The sequence below is a fragment of the Manis javanica genome, chromosome 10 (assembly GCF_040802235.1).
Source record: "Manis javanica isolate MJ-LG chromosome 10, MJ_LKY, whole genome shotgun sequence".
In the NCBI taxonomy this organism is placed as follows: Eukaryota; Metazoa; Chordata; class Mammalia; order Pholidota; family Manidae; genus Manis; species Manis javanica.
Window position 1 is genome coordinate 93,523,053 of NC_133165.1, and position 17,250 is coordinate 93,540,302.

Below are 17,250 nucleotides of genomic sequence, written 5' to 3' on the forward strand. Positions count from 1 at the left end.
CAATAGTAAAGGGGACGATACCCCTTGTCAGGTGGCAGATAGACTGTATTGAACATATGCCCCTATCATAAGGATATCAGTATGCCATGACTTGTGTGGACACAGGTACTGGCCTGCTGGTTGCTTTTCCTGCCTGTCATGCAGATCAGCAAACCACCAAAAGGGGCCAAGAGAGTCTCTTTGCAGCCTATGGCTGGCCACAGGTGATTGAGAGTGATCAAGGCACCCACTTTACTGGACATGCATTACAAGAATGGGTGCAGCAATTAGGAATAAAGTGGAAGTTTCATATACCATATAACCCTACCGGGGCAGGAACAATAGAGAGGTACAATGGTTTGTTAAAATCTGACCCGAAGTCGGACACCAATAGCCTATGGGGCTGGTCAGTTCACTTACAGGTAGTGCTACAGCATTTGAATAAGGAGCCCCAAAAAGGAGTTTTCAGCTCTGTGGACATGCTAACACACATTGCTGCCTCTCCTAAGCAACTATATGTACAAACCAAAGAGGAGTTATTAAAGCCAGGATACAGCCATCAGCTACATCATGCTGCCAGTTCCAACCATGTTAAACCCTGGAGACTCTGTTGAATGGACGTGGCCCTGGACATTTTGACACATGAACCAGTGATGGCTGGCCCTTCTGGCACCTTGGGGAAAAGGCCAGGAAGTTGGCCTCCTGTGTGTTCCTGGAGTAAGAGCAGAATGGCCTCCAAAGATCACAGTGGTGTACCCCAAACATCCAGGAAGTAAGAGCATCTTACAGGTAAGTTTTGTTTTATCTTTATGGCCAGTGCATGTACCTCCTGTAGCCCTGTACCCATCTGTAACTCCCACAGGGAGGAAAGTGAAGGTTTAGTATACTAGGCCAGTAATAGGATGAGATCCTATTACTGCCACTGTCCTAACACAGGACCACTCTCTTGTATGCATCCTACTTGATGGACAAGGTTTACCTATGCTAGTATCATTAAAACATGTATCTTATCACCTTTAAGGTTATTTTCTTCTATAGTCCCTGTGGTCTGGACCCACGCCCCCAGTTGCAGCTGTAGCATAATGACTGCTCTGAACTCCCTACCTGTTCAGCTACTGACCACTTGTGGAATGGGTGAGCTATGGACTTAATCTGCATAGGACTTTGAACTTAGCTGAATCCTTCAGCTTAAGGATTATCATGATTTTATCACTGTTGTCATTATATGTTATTACTCTGGTTACAGTGCTCCAGTTTCCTCACAAGGGGCCATTGCGAAAGATGGAGAGTGAGTAGATTGTGAGGTGAGATTTCTGGAGGAGAGGGTAAAATTGCAGTATTTCCAGAATCTCTCACCTGGCCTTGGTGTAGCTCCATATTAATAGGTGTGTTTCAAGGGGTAGAGAGAAGTAGTCCATCTCCATATCAACAGGTAATACAAGGGAGAGCAAGGGTATATCTGGTCTGGAGAGGTTGGCTGGGGTCCCTTTTGCAGCCAGGTTGTGAGAGACATGGGCAAGCAGAAATGGACAACTGCTTATAAGCAATAAACAGATTTCTCCAACTTTATTTCTCCCTTTGATTGATTTTGGTTTCAAAGGTAATTTGCCCCAGGCTGGAAACTTATTTTCACCCAGAATTACTGGCATAAAGATAGTGGTATTTCCACCTAAAAGAGCTTCATGATGGAAATAAACTTTGAGGTGAAATCTTTAATTTTTGAACACAAAAGTTAAACTAGATAATAGATTCCTACCAATTTTTCTAACTCTTAAAATTTGTCTTTTTGTGAAAATTTCATTAGTTTTCATTTGTCTGTTGTGTGTGTGTGTATGTCCCCATCCATGCCTCTCTCCAATGTGGCCCTATGAACTATTTTAATTTGTAGAAGCCACATGCTAAATGGAGGACACAGTCTTTACATAAGTCTTAGACTTACATGTGAAAGTGTGGGTGTGTTTAAGTTTTCCCTATTTATTAATCTTGCAACTCTAATATAAACTAAAATGATGAAGAAAGGAATTAATAACAATATACTTGTAAGACTCACATTAAATTGAATGAAATTCCAAGGAAGATAATGCCAGTTCAACTTCTAATGGGGTGGTGGGCTCAATTGCTCAATTAATCTTTTTAAAAGTGCCATTTCAACAAATGCGTGAAAGAAATTTACTACCAAAGAAAATCTTTTGAAATATATAACATATCAAAACAACCTAGGATATCTACAAAAGACAATTTGGCAACATCTATCAAAGCTTTGAAGCAAACATTTGTCCAAAAATACTACTTCTAGAAATTTATCTTACAGATAAACTCAAACATGTATGTACAAATGTTATGTCCACAAGGACATACACCACATCATTTGTAATTACAAAACACTAGAAATATCCTAAATGCTCATCAACAAGAGAAAGATGAAATTCTACATGTCATTAAAAAGAATGAGAAAGCTTTACCTGCATTGATATAAAACAATCTGTATGATACACAAAGAATCTAAAGGTCTAAAGACAATGTAGAACTACTTTTAATTATATATATTTATATACTTCTTTATATGTACAAGACATAAGCATATGCATATATATGCATAGACTATCTCTGGGAACATATATATATAAGAGTCTTATGAAAAGTAAGAGGATAGGGAAAAGGTGGCAAGTAGTAAATTTTCACTATATAACTTTCTGAACCATTTGAATTTTGTACTCTGTACGTGCTATCCATACATACATTTTAAAAATCTGGACCCCCAAAAAACTACTGCTGCATTATATTTCAAATACATGATCGATGTTTAATGAAATTCACATGTAAGCTGATAAACAGATAACTTTTAAACAAAAAGGTTTCATGACCCACCTAAGTCTTGTGGGCTTTGATCTAAAGAACATATCCTGCCCACAGTCACATGTTATCCAATGTGTTATAGAGGGGCAGGATATAATTGTCAGAAACTGGAGAGGTGTAGGAAGATGTAAAGAGCAGATACAGTAAGAAATAAACCTGGAAAAGTACACAGTAACTATTACATAAGCAATGAAAAACTAGTGAAAGTTATTGTTTAGAGCAAAAGCAATCAAATTTGCATTTAAAAAATATTACTCTGGCAGCAATATGGAGAGTTAATTGAAGAGATAAAAGACTGAAGGCAGAGAGCCAAATATTAATACTGAAAAATATTTCTGAGTGAGAAATGAAATGATAAAGTCTCAAATAAGCTGTAGCAGTGAAGAAGGAAAAGTTTATGAGAGCTATTAAGCAGACAGAATTAACTAAACTTTGTGATTGATCAGATAAACGCACAGGGCAGGTATGTAAAAGTGAGCACATTCAATTTTCTGGCTTTAGTAACTGGGTGGAAAGATAATGTTGCCATTTACCAGAAGTAGTGGGTTGATAAGGAGCAGGTTAGAAGTAAAGATAATGAACCCTGTTTTCAAAATGTCACAGTGAAATGTTCCCTTGGAATAACTACAAAAAAATACCTCGTGGGCAACTTAGGAAATAATTCTAGGTTGGAGATGTAGTTTAGGAGGAAATCATGGATGTGGATATTACCCAGGTAAATTACATACAGGAAGAGAAGCACACAGAACAGATCAAGAGTGAATGATCACAGAGGTATCCTCTCAGAAGAACAGGAGGAAGAGAGACAGCATAACCAATTTTGCAGAGACGGATCTACAAAGATGGTGACCATCAAGTTCTTCTCTTCCTATACGCAAAAGCTACTCCTCCACTCTAAGATAAAGTTTACTCCTTGGCCTCTTGAATCTGAGCTGGCCCTGTGAGTAGCCCTGTGGCTACTTTGTCCAATAAAATGTAGCAGAAATAACACACTCATGCTTTGGAATCCAAGTCTTAAGAAGACTGGCAGCTCTGCTTCTTTTCTCTTGGAATGATCTTATAATGCAACTGCTGGTCTGTGACTAAGTGCAAGCATCCAAGTGGAGAGGCCCATACGAAGTAGAATTGAGGCCCCTAACATACAGCCCCAACAGGTTCCCAGCCAGTATGCAATACCAACCCCAGCCATCAGTATGAGGCCCTTTTGGACCCTCTGGCTTTCCTAGTACACCAGTCTACAACACTTAAAGCAGAACCATCCAGACAACTCAAAGAATTACAAGAAGTAATAAACTGCTATAGTTTTAAACCACTAAGTCCTGAGAAGATTGTTACAAGGTAATGGATAACCAAAACAGAGGTCAAGTAAGATAAGAACTGAAAATTATCCCGGTTACTGTTGGCTTTAAAGGAGCAGTTTCAGGAAAGTGGTAGGACAGAAGCCAGGCTTCAGTGACCTAAACATTGGATGAAAAGTCAAGAAACAAGAACAAGGGTAGATTGTAGATGTTTTATGTTGCAAGTTCATAAATTGGGTACTGTCTAATTCATAGCTGAAAAAGCAACTCTGTTAAATTGATATTAAATATAAAAACATGTATAATGTATAATATAGTTTAATATAAGTATCTATATTTTATATCTATTTCCTAACAAATGACAAAAAATAGTACCCCAAATTATTAACTCACACATAAAAATCCTAAGGAGCATTAATAGTCATACTTTCCAAAGATACTGGTTTTCCCACATTATCAAAACAACCATATTTTATAGTTCTATATTATCAATCAACCACAAAGTTATGTGGTCCTAATACTTTTCCCTTATGTGGAGTTCTTTGTGTTATAGATTAACCAACCTAGAAGCATTTGTTAAGAAAAACATGGAAAAGAATTTTTTTTACAAGGAGAATGAAATCAAGTTTTCTTCCTTAGTGGACAGGAATCCTCACCAGTGGCAAAAGAAAAGTTATGCTGTTGAATGCTGTTTTAAATAATTATAGTTTAATTTAACTCTTAAAATGTTCAGGCAAATTTGCGAAGTATATGTGTATTTACTATTATATCAGTGATTATAAAAGAAATTTTTTAAAAATTAAACTTAATTCTTGGTTAAATCCATTATTTTAGCAACTTACTACAAAATCTTTGAAACAAAGCATATCATTATTTGTTAAGCAGAATATAATAAATACAGTTTAACCTTTTGATAGTTCACAATCTTCATTAAAAATATAACCTCTATACCATGGTGTAGATGCTGGCATAAATGGTCACTGATCAAAGATAGATCATAACAATAAAGGAAGGCCATACTAATTGAAGACAGATTTAAATTAAATAATATAAAAACACTATTCCCACAAACTAATTACTCATGATTAAACAATGATATCACATGCATTCTTAACAAAATTACACTTCAAAACTATTATACTGTACCGCTTCAGAGCAAGAGCCTCTCCTCCATGACTTGAATCATTACCAGAATCGTGAACTGCCTCATAGTGTTTGAAAAGTTCATCGACAGATCCAAGAGATTTCATACACTGAGGACATATGAAACCCTATAGAAAGAGGCAGAAAAAAGTTTCAAGATATTAATTAATATTGTAAAATATCAATTTGCATATTATGAAATATAGTCAAATGTTTTATCCACATCATTGGTGCCATTAAGTTAATTGTACCTTATGATATTAAGCCCAAATGCTGGTAGTGTACAAAGTTACATTACTGTCTATTCTGGTTGGAGTTTATAAAATATAAAGAAAATGGTTACAAATATCTTTTAGGTTGAATAAACTAATGCGTAGAATATAGAATTCTTATCTCAACAGTTAGTTCTAATCTAGAAGACTAGTTGAAAAGGTCTGTTGTCAGAGCCTCTGTCTCTCTAGATATCCCCATTAGTAAAATATTTCTGCTCTCTAGAGATCCCCATTAGTAAAAAAATATCTGCTCCAGTCTACGTCATAGGAATGACAACCAAAGTTTAAGAACATGAAATATTCTGATCACGGAAGGAAAAAGTAATATATAGCTCATAATTACCACAGAGTATCTATAATGGTTAAGTATTCTAGCCAGTAAATCCCTTGTTAACCTAAGAGTAACAATGTAAAAGTAAAATTAACAGTCCCATAATATATTAAAAACTTATAAATAATTGTAGAATTATATGGTTATGACATACAAAGTTCTCCTTAAGTACTTCCCCAATAACCTACTCACTCTAATCTCTGGATCTCTCCCTATATACAACATGCTTCACCTATACTGAAGTATCTATAGTTTTTCTGAGCACATCATTGCATCTCACAATTCTTGGCCATTACATAAACTGCTTTTTTCCTCCAGTTCTATTCTCAGTAGCTTGTCAGGTTCTACACTTCTACATTCACTATACTAATGAGACAGGGACCGTGGGCTTAGACAGAATAGGGTGAGGGCTTTCAGAAAAAGCAAGGCAGGATATTTACAGTTGGAGCAATGTAACTAACTACATGCAAGGAAACCCCCCTACCAAAACTATGTGTTAAACATTAAGCTCTAGAGTCATTCTTCAGTGAGAACAGTTAATATTCCCCAGATAAAGAAGAGTAGCACATGTTTTTATTATGCTAATCATTTGTAATCATGTGTAAGATTCATTTTAGCATGCTAAAAGGCCCAGGCCTATGTGTTGTCTCCTCCTTCAGACCTGATGAGGTCATTTGCAAACTGAGCAACTAATTTAGCATGTAGGCCCAGCCATAATCAACATAGTAAAAAGCAGGAAGGATTCTATCTAAAAGATAAGATTGCATTTTAACACCTAAGAAGTTAATAAGTCCACACCCCTAAGCTTTTCTCATGTTTCCAAAAATCCTCTACCGCCTATACAACCCTTAGACCACGCACCACTCCGGGCTCTCTTGTCTCCTCCTGGCATGAGCCAGGAGATCTGTCCTCTCACTGTATCTCTCAAAAAAGCCTCTCTCTAGCTCTCCTACCTTAGGTGTTTGCTAAGTTCATTCTTCAACTCCGCAAACAAGAACCCTGGCATCCCTAACACAGCACAGTGGAACTTTCATCTAAGTTTCCCTAATGGCTAGTGTGGTATTTTGAACATACTACATATTTTTGAGGTTGTATGTTTATGTAATGAAATATGAATGAACCACGCAGGGCAGAACTTGGTGAAAGAGCTTTAACAACTTACAGATTATAAAACCTTGCAAAGGATAGACTGAGCTAAGTAATAAGTGCTCTGAGCACATAAAAACTAAAATAAATAAATAAAACTTCTGCTCCTTCATTGGGTGCTATGCAAATGCCATATCCTCATTTATCATTATGCACATTATGCATAATAGAATACAGGCTCACTGAGTACTGGGGATATTGATATATAGACAACATTATAAGACAACCGTATAACACAAGCATATATAAAGAACCATAGGAACACAGGAGAAGAGGTAACCAACTGTGCTTATGGCAGTCAATGCTTTACAAAAAAATACAGACACATACATATTATATATATGCATGTGTGTCTGTATGTGTGTATGTATATACATATATACCCATTGGAAGTAGGTACTAAAGAATAAGTAGGAGTATACTTGTCAGAAATAAAAAAATTAAAAAAAGCAAAATGAGGAATATGTACAAAGGTGCAGGAAGAGCTACGAAATGCAAACTGCTTTTGAGGAACAGGGATGTGTTCTCGTCACAGAACCCAAAGTTAAGGGCAGAACACAAAAGGTGAATGCACACAATGAGTCCCTATGAAACTCCTGAAATCAGTCAAGACTAAAGTACTGAGGATGTGCCTTTGGACATCAGAATAATGAATGCCATCAGGTTTTAGCAATTTGACACTCAGCATTATCTTAAAGAATGAATGCTCCCAGCCTGTGTGCTAATCTAGCTGATGTTATGCTCCTTCTTCAAAACCATCTATTACCTATCATCCTGTTGCATAATGGCTCTACATTATGCTTAATTTGACATTCTTCTAATTTCTGTCTGGTAACTGTTTCACCACACCAGCTAACATGCCTTTAGGGCAATAGCACATGAACCTTTATAATATTTAGCCAATCATTTCACTCTTGTGTCTCAGATTTTGCTAGTAACTAAAAGGCAAATTACAGAGTGCTCCTCAGAGAATCTACATCCTGACTACACTATTTAATCTTCACAACTTTGGCTTTTTAATGATTGTCTCTACTTTCAGGTTTGGCTCTAGCTACCTAAGGATGCCATTAAAGTATGCCATACCTTCTTAAAGCTTCTAAATATTACCAAGTTAATACTCCAGAAAGAACTGATTCATCCCTAAAGAGAAATCTGAGAAACTCAGTAATATATATTTAACTACAGAAATATTCCACTTCCGTAAATTCCCCACGTGACTAGAGCTTGCATGTTTAAGTAAAACTTCAATTTGGGGAGATCTCTGATAAAAATAAAGCTTTCTAAAATACCTATACTTTCTCATCTTCTTAAACAGATAACATTAAACCTTTGCTTAATGTCTCAGAGGCATAAATATTAATTACTGAATAGGTTTTCTTCCACTCTAAATTCTGGCAAGCCTTCTTTAATTCCATACCCACATTTATAGTTTTTCTGATGGCCAGTTTTACCTTTCAAGAAACATTTCTAAAATTGTTCACACGCTATTTCTACAGCTGAATTAACCATTGTACTCTTTTTACAATACTATCATAGAAATTTATTAGAGTAGAGATCATAACTTATTTACCATTTTATCTACTTTACCTACCAAAATACCTAGCACGTAAGAGGCACTCTATTAATGTGTTATATAAGTGAATGTTTGGTGAGATCATTTACTTGTATACATAACTGCCTCACAGAACAAAGTTAAGTCTGGTTTTGTCTCTTGTGGTACAAAAAGTTTCATTCTTTTACAAGATCTGTAAAAGAATCAAAAAAAGCTAATGCTTCTCCTTTTTAGAATACTGTAGTGATTTTCAAAGGAAAGAGATATATCAGGAACATCTGAGAAACTTTTCCAGCCTGAAAATGAACAACACTTACCCTGCGCTGGCTCCCACCCCCACACACTAGAGAGAAATTTTGGGTGATCCACTGTTAATGATGAGTGTGTATCAGCTGTCACCACCCTCGGGTCTGGAGAGTCAAAAGAAAGACTGAAAACAGCAGAAGATTCAGCTTCTAGTGCTGTATAGTTTCCCCAAAAAAAGAAAGTAACAGTTCACATGCAAAGTCTTTCCATGTATGAGTCAAATACTTTAACCTAGAGTATTTTAACACATTCCTTAATAAAACATTAAATAATAAAGATACAACTTAAAAGTGTTGAAATAAAATATCACTCACTTTGCATTTCAAATTTTATGCCAAAGTTTATACAAAAATATTAACTTAAACTTTTATATTTGCTTACAGATTCACAAAAACACATCAGCAAACAGTAAGAGCAACCAAGCTGACTTCCCAAGAGCTTCTTTTCTTACTGAACCTTCTTTAAAGCATGCATAATTAAAGCAATCCATATTCCCTTGTAGCATAGAAAGTTAAGCAACACCAAGGCAAGGAAAAACAAAGCTATTTTGAGCAACCCATAACCAGCTGCTAAAACAAAATATATAGGACCCACAGTAGCACTGGAGTCATTAAGAAGTTCCTGTCCTCTTGTTTCATTTTCAGTGTGCATTTTCTGGTAATGCTCCGACAAATCAATAGCAGTTATACATCTTTTCATACATAATGGACAGATGAAACCCTGTGAAATAACAACTTTTAGGAGGATGCACACAAAAAGTTATTTATAAAATAAAATAAAGACAATGAAAATAGACATAACAGGAAAATAATTAGTATCTTTCATTAGTATATGCAAGGGAAATTTTCAAGTAGTAACTGTAAAAGGTGAAAGACCTATCCAAAGTAAGACTTCTAAAATTAGTTCCCATCCTAATGCTGTAAATCCCATTGATTAAATTTTATTATAGTAACCCATTGCTTTAGGTTGAAGTATTATTCTTTTTGTTTATGACATTTTGTCTTTACTTATCTGGGAGCTATTACTGGGAAGTTAGCTTTTGTTTTAAATCAAGAAATGACAGGCAGTTATAACAAGTATCTTTATGTAAGATAATGTTCAATGTTCTTGACAAAAATGTTCTTATAATGAGAGCAATTTTCTGTCTTCACCATATTCTACTAGCCTGAGATCCCTTGCTTGCTCACATCTATAATTCCCAGTTGGTGACATATCCTTCTAATTTTATAAGCCAAATAAAATCATTGTAAAACAATCTCCCAAATTCCCTATACTGATCTATGGTTTGGGGTTTTATCAGGAGAGAACAGTAAAAGGATAAGAGAATAGAGGAATCGAGAGTACAGAGAAAAAGTACATAAAATAAAGATAGTACTGAAGGACAATACATAACAAAGGCTATAACATCATGAGTTTGGGTGTCAAAAATAGATGTGGATTTGAGTCTCAACCAATGCTGACAATATGACCTTAAGGAAATCACTTTACAATGCTAAATGTCAGTTTCCTCATCTATAAAATGCAGCTGGTGTCAGCACCTATTCTCTCCAGAGTTATTACATAGTACATAAAATGCTTGGTATATTACCTGAGGTATTGTAAGTAACCAACAAATATTTACTGTCATTAGATGTAAGGTTAGAGAGGAAAACAAATGAAGCCAAGAAAGGTTAAGAGACTAGAAAAAAAAATAGGAATTAAAAACCTGAAATACTTAGCAGGGCTAAAGAAATTAAGGAATGAGAATATGAGAAAGTTTCTGAGGATAAGCAGTTGTGGTAAAGAAAAGGATGATACAATCTTAACCTTTCAAGTGAAAATAGTCTGCCTAGTTATAAGGTGGTACGGTCATGGGCTTGAGTAGCTTGAAAAGAGGGAATAAAGATCACTGGCACTGATAACATTAAAAACTGAGAGGGTACCATGTGCCTTGAGTCACTAAGATGACTTAGGATAATAGCATCGGAGAAGACGAAGACTGCAAACAAGACTCCACGTTAGGAAGCAAGACAGGGTAGCAGTTAAGAGCTAGAATTGGGCTTAAATGCTGGATTCACACCACTTTTAGTAGCTTATCTGACCTTCAGTTATCTGTTAAATGAGGTAACTAACATTTATTGAATATTTTCTTCATATCAGATGCTGTGATAAACTCTTTGTATATATTATCTCATTTAATTCTCATGAGCTCATCATATGAAATAGATGGCCAGAGAGACAAAAACAGAGAGAATGAATGGTTAGAAAGAGAGACATACCCAGAAACACAAGCAAGATAGACTCAACAACTAAAAGGTAGGAAAGGGCAGAGAAGGGAACTGGGTAGGCATACATTTGGGTTTAGAAAGGGGCACCTGACAAAAACTGTCAGAGCAGAATGTGAGTGAGTCAGTCTCTAAGGACAGAATTAGGGGTGGTTTTAATGTTCTTTCCGTATCTCCTTTTTTCTATAACAAGCAAATGTTTGTTAAAAATAACAATAATAAAGCAACTACTAATGCTGACTTCTCAATTTATTTCTTTTTTAGACTTATTTACTTTCTTAATTTTTAATAAGCTTTCAAAGATAAAAGTTCTTACAAAGTCATAAATGAAAATAGCAAATGTGTGAATGTTATAACCTGGTAATTCTTTATAAACAGATTTTAAAAGCTTTATTAAATTGAGATAACATTAGCATTAAACACAAATTGGAAATATTACTTTTCAGTCTTAATATTCACTTTCTCAGTCTCACATACTTAAAAATGTGATTCAGAAGTTACATTCCAATTTGTAAAACTTGTGAGGACTCCTATTAAAGTATAAATTACCAATCATTACTCCAAATAGTTGCTATTTTCCCTTAAACAATATTGAATCTTAGTGCCAAATTATGTTCATACCTCTGAAGAGCTTTCATTATTGACATCAACTGTGTTTATAGGAGCTGCTGATGAATCTAAATCAGAACCTTGAGAACCAACTCTCCCAGGAGTCTGAAACACAAACAGAAGGGGGGGAAGTCAAAATAGACATTAACAATATATTCATAAACTATTTAATAACCTAAGCAGTCATCAGGGCTAGCCTTACACATAAGAGTAGATGCCCTCTCAATAATAATAACAGAGTACTAGCAGCTATTCTTTATTGAAGATAGTGCCAAATACTGTATCAAGATCTCTATATGCATTCTTTCATTTTTAGTCTTTTAAAATTATTGTTTACTCTTGCACATAGTGCTTTAAAGTCTTCAACTCACATTCACAGAAAATCTTATTTAATGGCATCTCTGAGATAAGCAGGGTAAATGTTATCTTGATTGATGAGAAAACAGACTGAAAGTAGCTAAGCGATTTCTCAAGACTGTACTGTTAGCAAACAAAGAGAAGCAGAACTAAAATGTTGATCTGATTTCCTCTTGCCTTGCTCTCTTTGCTACACCAATTAAACTACAATGATCTGAGGGGACCTATAAAGATTAACACAGCCTACATCATCTGGTCACCCACCTATTTACCACCCACGCCAATCTGTCTCCAATATTTGATATTCTATCACCAAAGAAGAGTTTGAAGGATTAAAGATAGCTTTTATCCTGCAACATTTATCATCCAACATTATCATTCATTAATACCAAGGTGTTAACTTTAAAAAGAACAGAAAATCTAGTAAAACATAGGGCAAAAAGATTCAGAGCACAAGGACTGACTCAATAATCCTTATCAAAAACATTTATGGTGCACACTATCATTATTCCCACAATGGTAACTGTGGTAATTGAAAAAAAAAAATGTATTTCTTGAAGGAAAAGTTAAATTTAATTAAGTAAAATGAGCAATTATTCCAATTAGATGACAAAAATGCACACAAAGTAATCAGGGCAGAAATAAGAACACTGTACTTAAAGGGAAAAAAATGAATGTACCTGACAGAAAGTTACACACACATAGGTATTAATATTAAAGTAATATGCAAAAGGATAAGGGATATAAAATATTGAAATATGCCATGGTAAAGTAACAATATCCAGAACCCCAGTCCAAATCCAGATAGCACTTGTAGTCAGCACAGAAATCAAGCTGCCTCAGCTCCAATCAAAAATCAGTAACAAATTGAAGAATTTTTAAATATTAAAGAGGTAGAACCATGCTCAAACCAAGTAAGTATCTCAATAGACAAAAAAATAAAACAGAAACTAATTGGGTACAGAGTTCTAGAACCTGAAACAGGTAGGGGCAACCAATTTCTTATGAGATACTAGGGACCAAAATGCCCTACATGTGGTAGGTAACAAGAAGCCAGGCCCATTGTGGGAACTCAGAAAGTTGCTGTGAACAGAAAAATTGTCAAAAGCTATCAAGCCCACCCAAGTACTGTGTCTGGGATTGAAGTCTGATCAAAACTTTTCTAAGCAGAGATAAATGAGAATTCCAAGCAAAGCATTATTTACAAAAGTGAAAAATTATAAGCAATCTATATGTTCAAAACAAAGAAATGCTTATTAAATTATGACATACCCACTCAATAAATTTGTTAATTAAAAACGACAAGTATGAAGGTTATATAGAAAAGTGACAATGTACGTGATATGATGCTGAATTGTAAGAGAGGCTAAGTCCAACGTTTGAATATGACTTCAATTATGCAAAAAACACAGAGAGACTGAAAGTTCATATAAGACTGATGAGTTTTATGTTAGGGCAATTTTTGTTGTTACTATTTTTTCCCTATGTTATTGAGAGGATGAGATTTGTATTGATGGATTTTGTTAACCACCTCTCCAACTCCCCCAAAAAGTTTTGGTTAGTGTGGTCATATTATTTTTTAATTTTTCAGATTTTTTTTTAATTTTAAATATTTGGGCTTACAACAAGATCAAGATTATACTTACCAAACACCTGTCATTAATTCTTAGTGGCTTCAGCCAAACATAACAAAATTTGAAAATATGGGTAAGAACAGTTTATATGGTATTGAAAACATTTACTTTGCCCAAATAAGAGTAGATGCCTGAAGTATACAGACTACCCTAGATTGTTGGTAATATAAAAACAGATTCCTACTACCAACAACTATAAGATCAATACAAAGCAGCATTAATCTCTGCAAAAACTGCTATCAAAGAATCAAATACAAGTTTTTGAAGAAAGAACAGCATTTCACTGGGGAAAAAAGTTATAATTATTTACCATTACTTATCATTATATAATAACTTGAGAGGAAATATCACTAGCATAGAAGTTTTAACAACATGAAGTTTCTTTGTAATATGATATTTGATCTATTTTAGATGGGTTGTTTGGTGAATACAATTTAATCTATATGTGAGAATCATAATTGTCCTTCTGTGATCCAAAGCAACCAAAAGTTATGCCTTCCAATCATGACTGAAAATCTAACAGCAAAGAAAAACAGAAACAAAACAAACATCAGGTAGCATATAAGAAACAATCATTTCATAGATGAATAACAAAAGTGTTCCTAATGTCTAGTAATATACTGAGTCAGAGCTTCCAAACTCAGCATACTCGCCCTATCCCACCAACTATTCTATATATGTGACTTCACTTTTCAGAAGATCAAGCAGGAACAGAGCAAAAATTTCATTGGGAAAATAAATCAGTTTCACAACCAAATTGCCACTAAAGATAAAGAACCTCATGTCTAAATCTTACCTACCTACAAAGCACTAAAAATGACTAAAATGATAACTATAACAGTCTTTGCACACAAAAGAGACATAATAAATGCTTAATAAGCAAATATAGAAGCCATACCACTCTACTAAAACCAGATAAGAAACAAGGCAAATCAGCAAAAGCTGAGTATTTAATTATAGATTAATTCCCAGAAAAAGGTAAGTCGACTAAATTTTTGCTTTTACAAAAATTTTTGAAAAAACATTGTTGTAGAATACTATACACACCTTACTACTTAGCAGAATTATTTCTAAAACTGGAAAGGATACAAGTATTATAAATTAAATAATAAACCTCAAAACCCTGAGGACTTGTAAGACATTTACAAGGATTTCTGAAAGCAAAATGTAACTTCTAGCATTTATTTTATTCTATTTCACCCTCAGCCCACCATAAAAACTAAGTAGGAAGATTTTCACAAATTCAAAGTTTGAAAAGCCATCCACTAAATGCAGACCTTAAGAAAGGTGCTTTAAATAAATACATTGCCTAATAAATCCTTGAACTATAAGTGCATAATCAAAGATTTCTTAGGGCCCTCACTATCCTTTTCCTACTATTAAAAACTAAGAACTTACCCCATACAGATGAAGTGAGAAAGGTATATTTGCAAATCACAAGTAATATTTCATAGGGAAATTTCTTTACTTCTTTCCTGGGTTCCCTTATCCTTCACCTATCACCTATATGTCTTCTTAGGATACTGCCATCTCTTCTTTTGTTCCATCAGTGAATATGTTGCCCTCAGGTGACCTATTCAATTCTCCTATCTTCAACTATTTAATATATGTTGATGTATACTATTGGGGTATAGTGTTCTTATTGAGCTACAGACTTATATATTACACCTGCATGCCCCAGAGGTCAAGGTCAAATTAAAAAAATACATTTCATAGGGAAATTTTTTCTTTAATTTCATAGAAAGCATTTCAGGACTTCCCAGGAGGGTTTCATGCTCAACCTCTTAGCTTACCATATACCCTCTAGGTGATCTCATTTACTCCCTTAATTGTAATTACCCCAATGCTGACAAAAAGTAAAGCTTTAAATTTAATCCAAACTCTGAACTTAAAATTCATATTTCCCAGTCCTGTTAAATATGTCCACCTGGTGCCCTAAAGTCAGTTTATTCAAAACCAAATTAATTATCTTTTCTCACAAACTTTTCATCCATTTGAATTCTCTATCTCAATTTACAGAAACATTACACACTCACCCTGCCTAAATCCAGACCGTTACCCTTAACTCCTCTCTTCCTTAACCTTCATAGCCAATCATCAAGTTAATTCAATCACCACCATAAATTTTGACTCATTCCTTTTTCCATCTCTCTTCCATTACCTTAGTTCAAGGTACCATTATACCCTTAACTATAAAAGAGAAACCTAATTTAGCACTCTATACCCACATTTACAGTTGATTTCTAATTGATTTCTAAAGCACCACAAATGAATCATAGCCAAAATCAAACCCTTCATTTATTTCAGTCCTTTACCAACCCAGGGAAAAGGTTTTCTTTTCCCCCTATATTTTCTAGCTTAGTTAATAATAACCCTCACTTATTAAAAACCTCAGTTAAAATAAAACTGAATTTGAATAGATGTTTGTATACCAATATTCATAACATTATTCAAAATAGCAAAAAAGTAGAAACAACACAAATGTCAATCTATGGGTAAATGGATATACAAAACATGGTATATACATACAATTACTCAGCCTTTAAAAGGAAGTTTTGTAAAACATGCTACAACATGGATGAACCTAGGAAGCATTATGCTAACTGAAATAAGCCAGACACGAAAGGACAAATATGTGAGATTCCACTATATGAGGTACTTAAAATTACCGAATTCATAAAGACAGGAAATAGAAAAGTAATTATTAAAGACTAGGGGGTAGGGGAAATAAGTTATTGTTTAATGGTACAGAATTTCATTTTGGAATTATGAAAATGTTCTGGAGATAGATAATTGTGATGTTGCACAATATGAATGTATTTAATGTCACACGATTACTTGGTCTTACTGAGATAAAAGGACAAAACAATTCTTGAAAAAAAAACTGTAAAATTAATTCAGCACTACTAACAGTAATATTAATATTGTTTTTGTAAAGCTGTTTTTATATTTTTAGGAAAAAATAATTAATGCTAAGAACCAAGATATTCAGTGTAAAATAAAAAACATATAAACTCAAAGAAATAAAAACCAATTATAATCTTAAATTTGAACTCATGTTTTTTTTGCCTTTAAAATTATATATCCTAGTTGTTACCACTTAAAAGTTTACAAGCAATGATAACCCAGAAGCAATGAGCACCCTAAGTATTCAGACAGTGGTGTCTAAATAGCATTTTCCACTAAAAAGAACCAGGACTTTTGGAAAAAACAACTGATTCCAGCCTGGAGGAGAAATGTTACAAGATGAACCTGGGACACACTGTTATGCCAAAAAGCAAGGAAACTATCAAACACTAATAGGGTCCTGTTGCCAAAAGTCACCTTGAAGGCACTTCTACTAGCTATAGCAGGGACAATACACACATCAAAAAAATAAAACTAATTTCAATTGATTGAAACCCACTAAATACATAGAAATCCATGAGTTCATAAAATATATTTAAAAATCTATGCGTTCTCTTTTCTCAAGAACAGAGAAAAGCAAAAGACAAATAAACAAG

The 17,250-nt window shown here is 34.4% G+C and overlaps 1 protein-coding gene across 5 annotated transcripts in view; it reads right to left on the reverse strand.

Moving 5' to 3' along the window:
- Positions 1-17,250, reverse strand: part of EEA1 (early endosome antigen 1) — a 138,271-nt gene that overhangs the window by 94,139 nt on the left and 26,882 nt on the right. For 3 of the 5 annotated variants that reach the window (XM_073213613.1, XM_073213614.1, XM_073213616.1), the window contains 3 exons: positions 11,769-11,861; positions 9,478-9,603; positions 5,280-5,404 (listed from right to left, as the gene is read on the reverse strand). In XM_073213613.1, coding sequence (XP_073069714.1) covers positions 5,280-5,404; positions 9,478-9,603; positions 11,769-11,861 — 344 coding nt within the window. The remainder of the gene's footprint in view (positions 1-5,279; positions 5,405-9,477; positions 9,604-11,768; positions 11,862-17,250) is intronic. The other 2 variants (XM_073213615.1, XM_037023012.2) reach the window with 1 other exon arrangement.